The sequence below is a fragment of the Hetaerina americana genome, unplaced genomic scaffold (assembly GCF_022747635.1).
Source record: "Hetaerina americana unplaced genomic scaffold, ioHetAmer1.1.p SCAF_65, whole genome shotgun sequence".
NCBI classification, from domain to species: domain Eukaryota; kingdom Metazoa; phylum Arthropoda; class Insecta; order Odonata; family Calopterygidae; genus Hetaerina; species Hetaerina americana.
The window spans coordinates 1,620,560-1,634,548 of record NW_027287261.1 but is presented as its reverse complement, the minus strand read 5'-3'; the positions used below and the strand labels follow the sequence as shown (position 1 = coordinate 1,634,548).

Here is a 13,989-nt window from a genome sequence, read left to right as displayed (position 1 = left end):
TTGATATGCCTCTTTTCTTAAATTTGTACTTACTTATTACATAAATGTAAAGTATCTAACTACCTTTTGAATGGTGGAAGGTGTTCATCTTCAAATATTGACACAGCATAGTCGAATGCAGAAGATTTGGTGCAAAAGTTCTGGAAATGAAAGCGATAAACATATGGTTTTCAAAGAAATTGTCACAAGGAAATTATGTTAAGCCAGGTGAAATAGATGAAGAAATGACTTCATCAGGACCATCAAAAGTAAAATTTATGCAGTCTCAACATAAAATCATGAAAAATATGATTTTTCTCCAGGAGAGTCTCAAAAACTCCTTGTTTTAAGAGTAAGGTTACTATGACATTATGTTCTACTTTGCAAAGGTATTTTTTTACCTGTTCCCTGAAAACCAGATATCAGGGCTACTGAGATCATGAGAAAAATGATAACAGCCTTTAATTCATAATATAAACCTTCCTCAACTCCATAACTTTTACTTCCCTACATACTACCTTATTTTTTTCCTCTTCCTTGTTTCTTTTTTCCATTACTTGTTAAGTTCTTCCCTACTCAGTTCCTCTGTATTCTTAAACTTTTACCTACAATCTCTTCACTTCATCCTTCCTATTCTTACTTCTTCAATAATTAACTTAACTATTATTTTGTACTAATATCTTGAATGTGTCTGAGCAATTACCATTTACTTTTCTTAAAGTCAAAATTCCTGGACTACTCAGTCTTTGGCCTGTCTAAATAATGGTTTATCGTGGCCCGAGCTTACAGATTTGGTCAGTTTAGTTCATTAATTCCCTCCACCAGTCATTCTCATTGATTTCTTATAGTTTCCTCTTTGGGTTAACTAAAAATCATTTAAGATATTGATAACACTGGCTCAGTCAAACTCTTCCCATCCAAGTCTATATGGTTCTCCTCTCTAACTCTTATCTCCTGTACTCTCGTTCTTACAGGAGTTTTGAATTAAGTCCCTACTCCTCCAGCTCTGACCAATATTCCTTAATTATTTTATGAACATTGTCTAATCTGGCATTATCCTTCTCAAAATACTTAAATGTGTCTTGGTTACCTATGTTCAATGTTTAGTATTTCATAATGAAATCATCACCTGAGCCAATGAAAGGAAGTACAACTGCTGTGGTGTGAGTGAAGTCCAGGGAAGAGTGGCCAAATTGTTACTCAAAGTTGTTGATCCCCATGTTGTCTTGAATGCTAGATGGGCTCCTCCAATGTCAACCAGACGTTCATTCAAAGAAATGGAGGGATCCAACTATGGGAAGAAAGGAATGTTATTTTTTAAAATTTTAAATTGTTTTATCTTAAAGAACATTTTGATTGAGACCTTCACATTTAATCATGATACATAGTAGGTATCAGTTGACTTACCCTATAGGAGAACTTTTCACCTTGCATTGTTTCATCATTTACCAAAAGATCAGTCTGTTCAATGGCACATTTAACTGTTTTATTGATTGCTGCCATTGTCTCTTCAGAGAATTTTAGATCCCTATGGCCTTTTGAGTCATATTTTATGCCTGTGTGGGATATTTAATCAATTTTTAGAAATAGAGTGGTTATGTAAAAATCAGCACATCGAAATGAAGTGTTATTTCTTATGTCTATGAGGAAACCTTGGAAAGAACTATGAGGCCATTAAAGAACAGGACTAAATAACTAAACAGAATGAAATGATTAATAGGATTGCTGGTTTGTAAACTGTTAGGGATTATGAGACAATGATGGTATTTCATATGTAAAAATTTTAAAATATTTTAATGAAACGTCTGCTTCTAAATATAGCTACTCCAAATTCCAAGGACTAAATAAAGAATGAAATTAAAGCAAAGACAAGGTGGACTAAAAGCCAAGCACTTTAAAAACTGGTGATTATTTGGTAAGCACCTATCAAGACTAATATTATTTTTACCCTTCATGTATTGTTCATTCTCCTTTCATTAACAGCCAGGGTACACATAATGTGAAAGCATTACTGCCATCTGAAGGAATACACTATCTTCATGACAGCATTTACCTGAACAATTTAAACTGTCTAAAATTGCACATTTTTGTTCCTCTTCTTACCTGTGGTGTCAAATTGGTGCCAAATCTCATGTGCAATCATGAAGCCTAAGCCAGACATTTGAATGTACAGAGGGTACTCCTCACTGAAAAATGGTTTGAACATCTGCCCATATGGAACAACTGTAATGAAACAAAGATAAGAATGAAATAAATGATTATTTATTCTATTAAGATGGTATATGTTAAATAATCTGAATTATCAAATTAAGGTACAGTTTTACCGGAAGCACCATATTAAAATTAGGAATCATGATCAAAATAGATTTTTAAAATGTAATGTGGTTAAAAGATAAAAATTGATTTACCAAACCTTTAAACATTGGATAATCACATGTTATGCATGATAGACCTCTTCAGTTTACTTAACCCTCATACCTGATTGTCCCTGATTTTGTTACACAAGAAGATCGTTGGCAACACTGCTATGGATGCATACTTAAGTTTTGTGAGGGATATTGATCCTGTGGAGAGCCAAACTCTTTCAGTTTAGATGAAGCAAGTATACTGAAGTATTTGAAGCCAACCATTCATGTCTTCACTATGAAAGTCTAAGGATTGAACACATGAACCCATTTCTGATGTATGATTTCTCTCTTACCACTCACAAGGACTTTCAATATTCTCCCAATTCCACTTTAATATAGACCCAAAATTATATAATATTTCGTGGTATGCCCTTACAGTCTTTTGTTAGTAAACCAAACAGTGACATCCTCAATTTTCCTGCCAGTAACTGAGTGAAAGTAATTGAACACCTCCTTTATGATTGCTCTAAGACCACTAATTTATCTACTGCAGTTTTTACTAAATGTTATTCTTTAATTTTATTCTCTTATTACATACAATATATTCCCCTTTCTAGCTGATATCTAGGTATGTGGTAGTCCATGGGTAGAGCATTGGACTGCTGACTCTAGGACCCAGGTTCAATTCCTGGACTTGCCTCTGAGCACCCTCAGCTTCTCCTGAGCTGTGTGATTTTTTGGGTACCAGAACTTCCTGGGAAAGGAATAGGATCTGGTCCCCATACTCCGATGTGTGAATTTTACTTGCTGTTGATCTTAGTATTAGCAGAACTCTACTATCACCTATCAAACAGACCTTCGTGTTGATAACTGTGTTTATGGTTTTACTTGATATCAAAGGTTTACAGAAGTATAAATATTGTCTTATTCCAACTTATAAGTGGTTCATTCAATGCCGTTCCATTATCCATGCTTCCAGTACTCACCTAAAGAATTTAATCCATATATTACAACTCCATTTTCTCTGTAGGGCAAGAGGAAGTGTGACCATCTGTAAATTTGAAAGAATACCTTTTGAAACTGATCCAACAACATATGTACCAAAAAAAAGAGCATTTTGTACAAGGATTGGGGTTGACAGCTTTAGGATTGGCGCTTGAAATTTTGTGCATTTCACCAGAGAACACAATGACCATGGATTTGGACTCCACATTGAACTTGAATATTGTGCTGATACTGAAAATTCAGCCTAAGAAAAATCTTGCAAGCTAATCAAAAATGTTATGAAATCATAGGTATTTAATTTTCACCTCATAAATCCTCAATATTAATCGAACTAACTATATTTGTCTCGTTAAATTAGGTGCTCATGAGCAGAAAGCCTATCTCTGGTAAGGATGTTGTCTCGCACTATAATGGAATTTAAATTTCATTTTTTTGATTTGTCTTTAGGAATTAAAAAGGATGAGCTTCCAGTATTAATTTTTCACAAATTTTATTTCCCCATCTATAGGGGAGAAATATTTCCTCATTGGAGAAATTCAAGGTTAATATTTTTCAGTTCGGCTTCTTTTTTGGAGGGCTCAGCAGTTCTCAAGAATATTTTTTATCGTATCTTTCCCTATATTATTTTCAAATTGTACAGAAAAATCTTTATGACATCTCAAATGGGGTATATCATTGAAAACGTGCCCATTTTTGCTCAGAATATCAAAGTGGGGATGTGGTAGTTGAGTGACTAGAGCTTTGGACAACTGATGGGATGACTCAGGCTTGATTCCTGGGCACACCTCAGGGGACCCTCAGATCCACCCAGACTGTGATTTTTTAGGTATCAGGTCTTCCTGCAAAATTTTAATACTGGGTGAGCTATATCCTTGCCTATCAAACTGACCTTTATGTTAAAAACTGTGGTTGTTGGTGATAGGTTATCAAAGTGCAAGGTCATGCATCATTATGGGTTAACGATCTGAAGATTTTTTTGTAGCAGATTTCCAAACCTTAATGTCTCTCCAACCAATATTTTCTTTTCTTCATACATAGTTCCTTATGGTGTGAGTTCATTCATGATTCTGGTGTGGATGTAACCTCAGGATTTTTATGAAAACCCTTTATCAGGCATAATAATTATGATAATAAATATATTATACTCAGTTATTTCTTGTATGCTTTTGCTTGATCTAAATGATGATATAACAAAACATCAATACAGTATGGTCAAAAGTATCATGACAATTATGGAGATATTTAATGAGATTTCATAAATTTCCCCCAGATTCATAATATGGGAGTTCTTGCCAGATATGTCATCACTCAGATCCCATAAGATACAAATTTTTCAAGGACATGTGCCATTGTAGTGTGAGTAATCAAATTTAAAGCAAGTCATAAGTTTCTTTATATTGTAAATTTTTCTTACATATTGTAAAATAAATTTGTCATGATGTGAACCCATCTTCAAGTGACAACTCACTGTATTTCTAAAATTAATTCTATACTCATCAATAATATGTATTATATAATTATGAATCATTGTTTTTGATAATACAAATAACTGCATATGTTATCAATAATCTAAGTCACTGAATTAGCAGACATTTCAATCTTTAACTCTAAAATAGAGAATTTTATAGAAAATACTGTAAGCATTGATCGAACAATAATGACAATTCCTGAAGTTGGCTAGATGAGTATTAGAGTATACTTGGTACAATCAACCCTTAATATTTCTATGTTACAATTTTCAAGTCAACAAATCATTCATAAAAGAAAACTATGTTCTGATCAATCTGAAAACTATATTCATGTTTATATCTTGTTGGAATTCAAATCCATTATCCTAAGGTTAGAGTGACTTTCCAGGCTGACTAGTTTCCATCACTTTTACTTAAATTTACTGATAAGTATTTAGCTCCATGAATCATATGTCATTAAGTGGAATAAATACTTTCGTGCATATGCAAAATAAAATAACTCACATTTGCTCAGGTTCAAAGGGGTTTTTCAGGTACCCCTCATACATTCTCTTTCTGTATCTTCTCATTAAGTCGATTACATTTTCCAGATATGCTTTATTGACTGCCTCCTTAAAAATGTAATTTCAATAATGTTATTTTCTTTTAATCTTGTCTCTTCTATTTGTTTTGCTGATAATAATGCAGAATATACTAATGATAACATTGCATGATACATCTCATGAAGATGAGATACCCAACCTCCATGAAAGGTAAAACAAAGAAGCTGAAGTAGGATTTGGTAGAATGCTTGTGGTTATGGCTACTAAGCATAGATCAGAAAAGTATATAGGTGCCATTGAAAAATGTTATTTTTCCTGAGTGAATTATGTTAAAAAAGGTCAATGATTATATTATTTCTCTTCATTAGAATAACAAATTATTTTCTAGTTTGCATGGGTAAATTTTATGTATTTCTTTAATGAAGATACTTAGAAATATAATGCAATACTAACCTTGGCAAACAGGCTTTCCAAAAATGGCTCATTCAGGAAAGCAGATATTCCACCATCAGCAAACAATTTCAGGTTTTGCAGCTAGGAAGAAAATTATTGCTATGGGTATTACACGAGTACATAATGCATTCTTCTAAGAAATAACACTATAAAGAAATGTCTATTTTACTTGAAACAATACTGACAAGAAATTAGTCAGATTCATGGGTGATAGGTTTATGTGAAATTTAACAAGATACTCAGGAACTCTTTTAGGCCATTCAAGCCTAAGGTGAATTCAGTTGTAGACAAAGTTAATGAATTGATATGTTTGAACTATTGGCTGAATATGGTGAGGTAATATTAAAGGCTAACACTTCAAAAGGTGTCATGAGATTCTACCTGGGAATTTGCTGATTTGCAGCAAAAGTTGTAGCATTTCTGTTGTTAAAGAGTCAAAATCAAGCTCAGAAACAATACCTAATGGTTTATACTGTGTTCATATCAATACTTATAACGAATTATCTGTTCAGTGAGCAACTGTAGCTTAGGCACATGCTTACTTTCCTCATCACAAAAATATAAATTAATATCTGATCTAACTAGTATAGGAAATAATGGGATAAGACTTGAGGAATAAATTATCATAAATATCCTAATGTTTATTTACACATATAAGATTTATATTTACCTTTTCAAGGGCTAAAATTTGGGAATTTTTATCCATCCACTCCAAGTTACCTATTTCCAATTTTAATGTTGTTAGTAGTTCTTTGAATATTGAAGTTATCTGAAAAAAATTAAGTGGGTATATACAATAACCAATTTTAAATGTAAATAATTACTTATATCTGAATTGCTAGCTATAAGGAAGAATGGGTTATTTTCATTGCTAAATTATTATCAGTACATAACTACAGATAGCATGCAGTTACATAATCTTACAATTAAATTTTTTCTCATTGTTAAACTAGTTGTAGAGTAAAATACCTTAAAGAAATAAGTGTGAATTTATCTCCCACATACCTGTACATACCTTTAACTGGTAGGCCGACAGTTGTGATTTTTCAAATGACTGGAGGAAGAGAGCCGAGGCAACTGGATCCATTAATTCTTTGGCTACATTTAGACAATATGCTTTTCTATTGCAGGAACTACGAGTCATCACCAACCCATAGTATAATTCATGGGCAAACATGGCCATAAGAGCATTATTGATCTGTCTGAAAATAGTCATTTCACTTAGGATAAATAAATGACATTTTAAAGTTTTAAAGTCAAAGGAGAGATACAAAATATTTAAATTCATTTGTGGTGATATGAATCCAGTAGAACCTTAGTTTTACTTTGAATAAGGAACCCTTAACTTTTTAAGCACGAGAGATGTATGTATTCAGTGTCAATCAGACATGCTATGGGGATGTGCACTTGGATAATAATTTATTTGAAAATCACAATTCACTAATACATAAGTGCCTTGTAGAGAAAAGCATGACAAATGATTCGAAATAAGGATTCTGTTTGAATTTGTTGAATGAATTTACTTATTCCATTGGTTCAATGATATAGTATAAAACATGCTGTCAGTTGATGACCAAGAATATATTGTCACAAAAGAGGCCAGATTTAATCCCTGATTCACCTCTTCTTAAGTAAAAAGGTATGGGAGCTTGTTGATGTTGAAGAAATCAATATATGCACTTATAGTACAAAAAGAGGAGTTATGAATGGCCAATTTCATTATAATTACAGGATGAGATTAAAGAAAATAATAGATTAAGAAAGAAGAAAGATTTAGATTTAAGAAAAGTTAATGTAACTAAATTTACATTATTGAAAAATTAGAATTATGAAAATATTAATTAGGTTGATAGTTTATTCCTTTCTCTTTTCTTTTCTGAAGCTTCAAGCATACATACTGAACAGCTATTACATTTTGAAGCTCATTTAAAATTATCTTTGCAACTTGGTTTGGCTTTGCAAGAGAGGTATTCCCTCTTGAGGCATTGAAGGAATCCATCAGGAAGGAACACCCACTTTAAGCAACAACCTTATTTTGCTTCAAACATCCTTTGACCTTGTAAGTTTCAAAATATTGTGCTTCCAAGTGAAGAGATAGGACCCCATTTTCTTACATTTCAGGGTGTTGATGGTATTCATGTGTGCAGGGATTTAAACTTTTTTATTAACCCACCAAACAAGGCCTTCTTTAATGGTAATTGTTCAAACATTATATTTAATAATAAATAAAGTTAATTCTAAATTTACTATCAACCAAATCATGTTATTAACAAACAAATTATTTTTCAAACTAGCAATTGGCAGAAACAAATATCTATACCTTAAGGAAATGGCAAATACATATTACAAATTTTCCCAATGTTATACAACAAATACTAATGAATGACAAACTGCTGGATCTTGTATGCTCAAGTGAACTCAAATACTTCAGGGACATTAGTTGATGTCATTGGTATGACATTGTTTGCACATTTTGGTTGGTTAATTCCATGGCAACATGAAAGAACCTTGAGTCTACCAGAGGAGGATATCCAGAGAGAGGTTAAGAGGGGAGGTGTATGGCCAAAATCACACACTGACAATAAGTTTCCCTAAATATGAGGTAACCTTCATACCTCAGAAGTAAGGCATTTGGAGCAGCCATGTTTGAGCAAAGTCCTATTTGCAATGGCTAATTCAAAAGGTTAGAAATTGAAATGCCATCGTACTCCTAGGTTTGAAATTATAATTATCCAAGTATATACTTCAAGTTATTTTGGCCAAAGAATAATGCAGCATTGCATCCTACATGAATCCTGAATTGAGGAACACCCTGTGCATACAGCACCAGGTGGACATATATTTACAGGAAATACTTCATGTTGACACACGGCTTACCTTTCTTCAAGTCTTGCATGTGTCAGGTTTTCAAAGAAGGATTGAAAATGGTCTTCAAAATAAACTTGGATTTCAGTTTCTTCTGCAATATCCAGATCAAGTAGCATGGAAACCAGAGCTTTCCATTGAATCTGCGCATGAAATACACATGGTAAATTTACTTCAACCAACTTGTGTATCAGAAAAATTTTTGCAATCAATACAATTATACCTCCATTGTACTTGCCAACCCATTAGTACCAAAGTTTTGAGAGTGAGAGCTTCAACTGGCCCTCTATGGAGAACCAGTGCATTAATAATATGATGATAGGACAATCAAACACATAATAGATAACATAATCATTTTTTTTCTTTTAATCCAATCCTATAGTTGGATACATTTTCATACCTTCCATCAGCCCCTCTCATATAGCAGTCATATTGTGCTATCACCAAGGGATGAGAAACGTGAACCATTTTATTTTATGTCTGGTAAAATTTAATTCCCAGTGTTTGCAAAAACAGTATTGCATAAGTGTAATAAATAACTAAGTTAAGTCTAGCACTCTTCCAATTCACTTTGGTGTTGTATGGCTGAGTGGTACAATATGTAATTTCCATGGTGGCTTTGGATTTGACAAACTTACTGATTAAAATTTTTTCCACTATGTTAGTATGTACATATTTATATGATATTCAGCTAAAAATATAATCAGAATGAGGCAAGTGTAAAGTTTTTGTACATTGTGTTCACGGGGTATTTACAGTATATTTTTGTTTTGTGTCACATGGTTTGGTAATCTAATGGTAGTTCTTGGTGCCGTTAAAGGTGAGAGTTCTTTGACAATGGTATTTTATTATTAATATTCCATCTAATGAAATAAAAAAGATAATATTTAAATCTGTGGAATCCTAGTACTAACAGATCAAACCTATTGTGATCATACAATCCCATGAAAATGTTTCTTCTTATCAACAACAATAATACTAAAATTCAGGAATAATTATCAGTCAATCAGCTACAGCTACATACAAGTCTATAGCAGTGAGTATGAAGTATTCACATAATGAAGAATCATAGATTTAAACTAAATGATTAAGTAAAATCTTATACTTTTGCAAGGCAGTTTAATGCAGTACACCTTGTTAAAAAAAGCTATAGTTGGATGTTTGCTTCCCATTATGTTAATAGTTGACATAAAAATAATAATGTTTCGGCATTGCCCCAGGTTCAGACTGCCCCTAATAATTATTTTTCAGCACCCCTAATTCATTATGGCTTCATCAATTCTGGGTAATATTGAATTCTATATTATGCACATAGGTGTAATTTTATTTTTTCTAGCTAGTAATTAATAAGTTACTGTACATCTTGACATACCCTACATGAGTACATAGTGTGTGATATCTTGTAATATACTATGTATTCGTCAATTGGGGAAATAAATTCTTATTATTATACCTCGGCTAAATATTCTCTATTCTTGCATTTTTATTTCCATATGATTTTTGCTAACATGCTACTGTGATAAATTGTGGTGAACAAAGCAACAAAATTTTACTAAATGTGGACTAAATACTAATAGTAAAATTCATATTGACTTACCATAGGAAATTTTTCCGACAGTTCTCTTAAGCTGAGCATGCGAAATTCCTTTGCCAATAAAACTCTTCTCTTTTCTCCTGGACTTGGTGATGTTTTCTAAATGAAAATTCATCATATGTGTAAATGGATGAGAAGAAAATGGATTCAATTTAAAGTTTTCATATTAAAAGCATAGGTGGAATTTTAATATTTTTTAAAATATGTATCACTTATTGAATATACATCAGCAAAGATGAGAAGACCTCTCGTCAAGTGATAAAACATAGATCTACACCTAATTTAGAAATTTTTAGTGAAATGTAGCTACACATTCTCTCAATGGCAAGTTTTGTATTGCCTTGGGGTCACCTAAGGCAATGCATAACAATTGTACCCTCTTCCATTGTCATAAGCCAGTAGTGACCTACTATTTGGACCTCATTGACCACAACCTCATAATGTGAATCCTGCAGACCACTGACATGGATGGTACAAACATCTATAAAATAATGGACTTAAAATTTCTATTTATTACTATTAATGGCAATTAACCTTTCTAAATGGTATTAAACTTTTTAAATATTATTTAAACCACCAAAACTTTCTCCTAGAAAACAAGTTGGCAACCAACACAACTAACTTCAGGAATTCTTATGTCCGTGAGTAATGCAGGCCCAGAATATGGTGGAGTGCAGAAGTAGTAGTTAGCCCTGATTTTTCCTCTTCTATCCATGTCTCTTGACCCTATGCTAAAATGAATATAGCCTTCTCAAATCACACCCCTTCTCACACACAATAAGATCAACACACCAGAGTTCTACAGACAAACTCAAGATTTCAAATTAAAATAACAGGATAATAAAAAAGCTCTGAGAGGTTTAAACAAATTTTTCTGGCCATAAAAAGATTTTTCCTCCATAAATGAAACAAATCAAATTTGAAATTCATGATAAACCACTTCCATTTGGCAAATCCTTCTATGAAAGGCCCTGGATGCTATGAAGACTTTATTTATAATTCCAAGCAAAATATGTACTTTTAACAGCAATGCTAATGAAATATATAACTTCAACTTCAAATTCAAATATAAATACATTCCTGTCAAGTTGTTATCACTGGTACAGAATTCTGGTAATTCCTATGGTATTTGGCTTTTCCTATCCCCATCATTGTAATAGTAGTACTATTATTATCATAATTATCATACTTACCACTCCAGTTTCAGCCAACAAAATATCTAAATATAGGGTGGTATCAGTAATTAGCTTTTGTGTCACTGTGTCGTTCTCATACTTTATTAATCCCAGAGCATCTATTGCAGTTTTGACTTCAAATATATATTGTTCGTGTTTGCCCTGATGAGAGAACAAAATGAATATGTTACAATAACTGCAAAAATGGTGACAATATAGTATTTCAGAGCCAGACATTTATATCATATGTATATGCAAAACAGGGACTAAAGAATTGATGAAGCAGTTTTTTAGTTTGTAGATAATGCATATTTTTGGCCCAATTAAATCAGTCAACCTCATGACTCTCTAATACTGTGGTGAACACATTTAATTGTACTTTTTATACTTTCTTGCATTAGGCACTTCTATAATGGGCTTCTTATGTTTTTAAAGGTACCAGATAAATAGATAACAATTAAATACAATAGTTTTAGCATCACCAGTTACTGAATATTACATACTACTGCTGGGAACGATAACCAGCGACTGAACTTGAAAAAGCAGTTGATCTGAACTTATCTCTGTACTCCATAAATGAATGAAAATATCTATCTTCATGTTTTATCGGCTAAAAGATCAAATTTGTATCAAATAGTAAATTAACTCAATAAACATAACTGCAAACGTGAGATAAGATACAAATAGGACTTACACTGCATTCCATATACTTCTTATACCTCTCATTTAAATCAACATTCATTTTATTTTCAGGTTTTTGTGTTGCACCAAGCTTGCATGTTTCTGATATCCAGCCATTCAGTGCCACTCCATCTGAATCCCCAAGGGGCGATTTGTTCACGGGTGTGGTAAGTTTGATTGAGAACTTTGGGCTTTTTGCATCCACATCCAAATGTATATCAAATAATGGTGAGCTATGCATTGAGGAAGAAATGAAACTTTTTGTTATAGTATGAAAGAGGATAATATGAAGATGTAAAGTAAAGGAGAGGCCATTTCCATTATGAGAAATTTTGTTCACCATACATAATAGTGCATAAAGATAATTTCTTTTAGTAAAATGAGGTGTAAATTTGTGTAAACAGTTTTCCTCCCAGACTTCATCAGGTTTGCATATTTGTCCTCCATACTTCATCCCCATTATATGGTTTGCTGGGAGCCGGGAAAGGGAAAAGGATGTGAAAGATTATGGAACTTCATCAGCAATAGCATAGGTAGCCATGTCTGTACTTGGTCTCTATTTTAGTAGTTCATACTATTATTGCTCATGCATATTTTCTCCCAGCAAACAATTTGGAGTGAGATAAAGTAACCAGAAAAAATATTCAACCTGAAAGAAGTCTCTGATAGAACAGAAGGAATGTTGTGTTAAATACCAACATTTCCTCCTCTGTATCATTAATTTTGGCAATTAATAATTTTCTGTTCTTTAATTTGCATTCAGATGTCATTGCTAAAAATCTATTATACTTACATAATATATACTCTAATTAATTAATAATTAATACCTTACAATAGCTACATGTAAATGAACAATTGAATACAGCAAAGAAAATGTATATTTCACTTACAAATGATGTTTCAGCAGATTTCCAATCAAAACAGTTACATTTCCTGGACTCTGTTTCCACTCTGTGTCCATATAAAACCTTCCAACATTTGAAATTATGTCATGCACTGATGATAGTAAATTCATGAAATGACCAAAACAGTTGTAACATTATCAATAGGATATCACATTTTAAGCTTGATTAATTACGGTATATCACCTAAGTGAAGCCAGATTAAAAGTTGAAAACTTAAATTGGCAGAAGCTGGTACCCTCTGCATTTCAAAATAAACTGGAGTTGGTGCTTCAAAAGTAAAGGATTAAAAATTGCAATTTTTATGGGGTTTGCACTTAATGAAGTAATTTCATTCTTGGCTGCCTAAGTACCAGAGATTGATTCTTCAAGTAGTTATATCAAAATGAAAAAATTGTTTGGGAAAAATTTGTTGTCTATGATGGCAATATTAAAGTGCATATTGGTGCACAAAAATATGATTTAAATATTTAATTAAGTATTGAAAAGAAGGACACATTTGTGGTTCTAAAATGTCCTTTTGCCTATCATCTGAATTAGCATTGATTTCTTATGAGCAGTGATCATTTAAAGTTAAACTGGAAAGGATGGAGAACAAATATATTGTTTTCCCTCTCAAAATTCTTAATAAATTTTCTATTCTCTATTTTGATGTTTTGGCTCCATAGGTGGAACTCTCAATGTGGTTCTTTCCAAAAGCTCCTGGAAATTGTCACATTGTAGAAACTGGTTTTCTCTTCTCATTCAAAAATACCTAATAAATTGTTTGTTTTTAAGTACAGTGTGCACTCTACCAGGGTGTAGGGTCTCATGCATAGAACATAATATTAATATTTTTCATATACCTCTTAATCATGAAAGTATCTCCTATTTGTTTTCCTTTTGGTCCATTTAATCTTCTGCATCCTTCTTCACCTGTCTGTCATCAACTCCCTCCTCCTTGTGAAAGCCTCTTTGCCTAGCGCAATTCTTCTTC

The 13,989-nt window shown here is 32.5% G+C and overlaps 1 protein-coding gene across 1 annotated transcript in view; it reads right to left on the bottom strand.

Annotated features, from left to right (window-relative positions):
- LOC139696010 (endothelin-converting enzyme 2-like) overlaps positions 1-13,989 on the bottom strand; it is a 44,028-nt gene that overhangs the window by 246 nt on the left and 29,793 nt on the right. Inside the window, exons 5-18 of the mRNA XM_071594621.1 lie at positions 13,002-13,107; positions 12,125-12,344; positions 11,449-11,592; positions 10,259-10,354; positions 8,674-8,804; positions 6,812-6,998; positions 6,467-6,565; positions 5,797-5,877; positions 5,306-5,412; positions 3,314-3,378; positions 2,083-2,202; positions 1,387-1,535; positions 1,109-1,270; positions 64-140 (exon numbers count right to left, since the gene is read on the bottom strand). Coding sequence (XP_071450722.1) covers positions 64-140; positions 1,109-1,270; positions 1,387-1,535; positions 2,083-2,202; positions 3,314-3,378; positions 5,306-5,412; positions 5,797-5,877; positions 6,467-6,565; positions 6,812-6,998; positions 8,674-8,804; positions 10,259-10,354; positions 11,449-11,592; positions 12,125-12,344; positions 13,002-13,107 — 1,744 coding nt within the window. The remainder of the gene's footprint in view (positions 1-63; positions 141-1,108; positions 1,271-1,386; positions 1,536-2,082; positions 2,203-3,313; positions 3,379-5,305; positions 5,413-5,796; positions 5,878-6,466; positions 6,566-6,811; positions 6,999-8,673; positions 8,805-10,258; positions 10,355-11,448; positions 11,593-12,124; positions 12,345-13,001; positions 13,108-13,989) is intronic.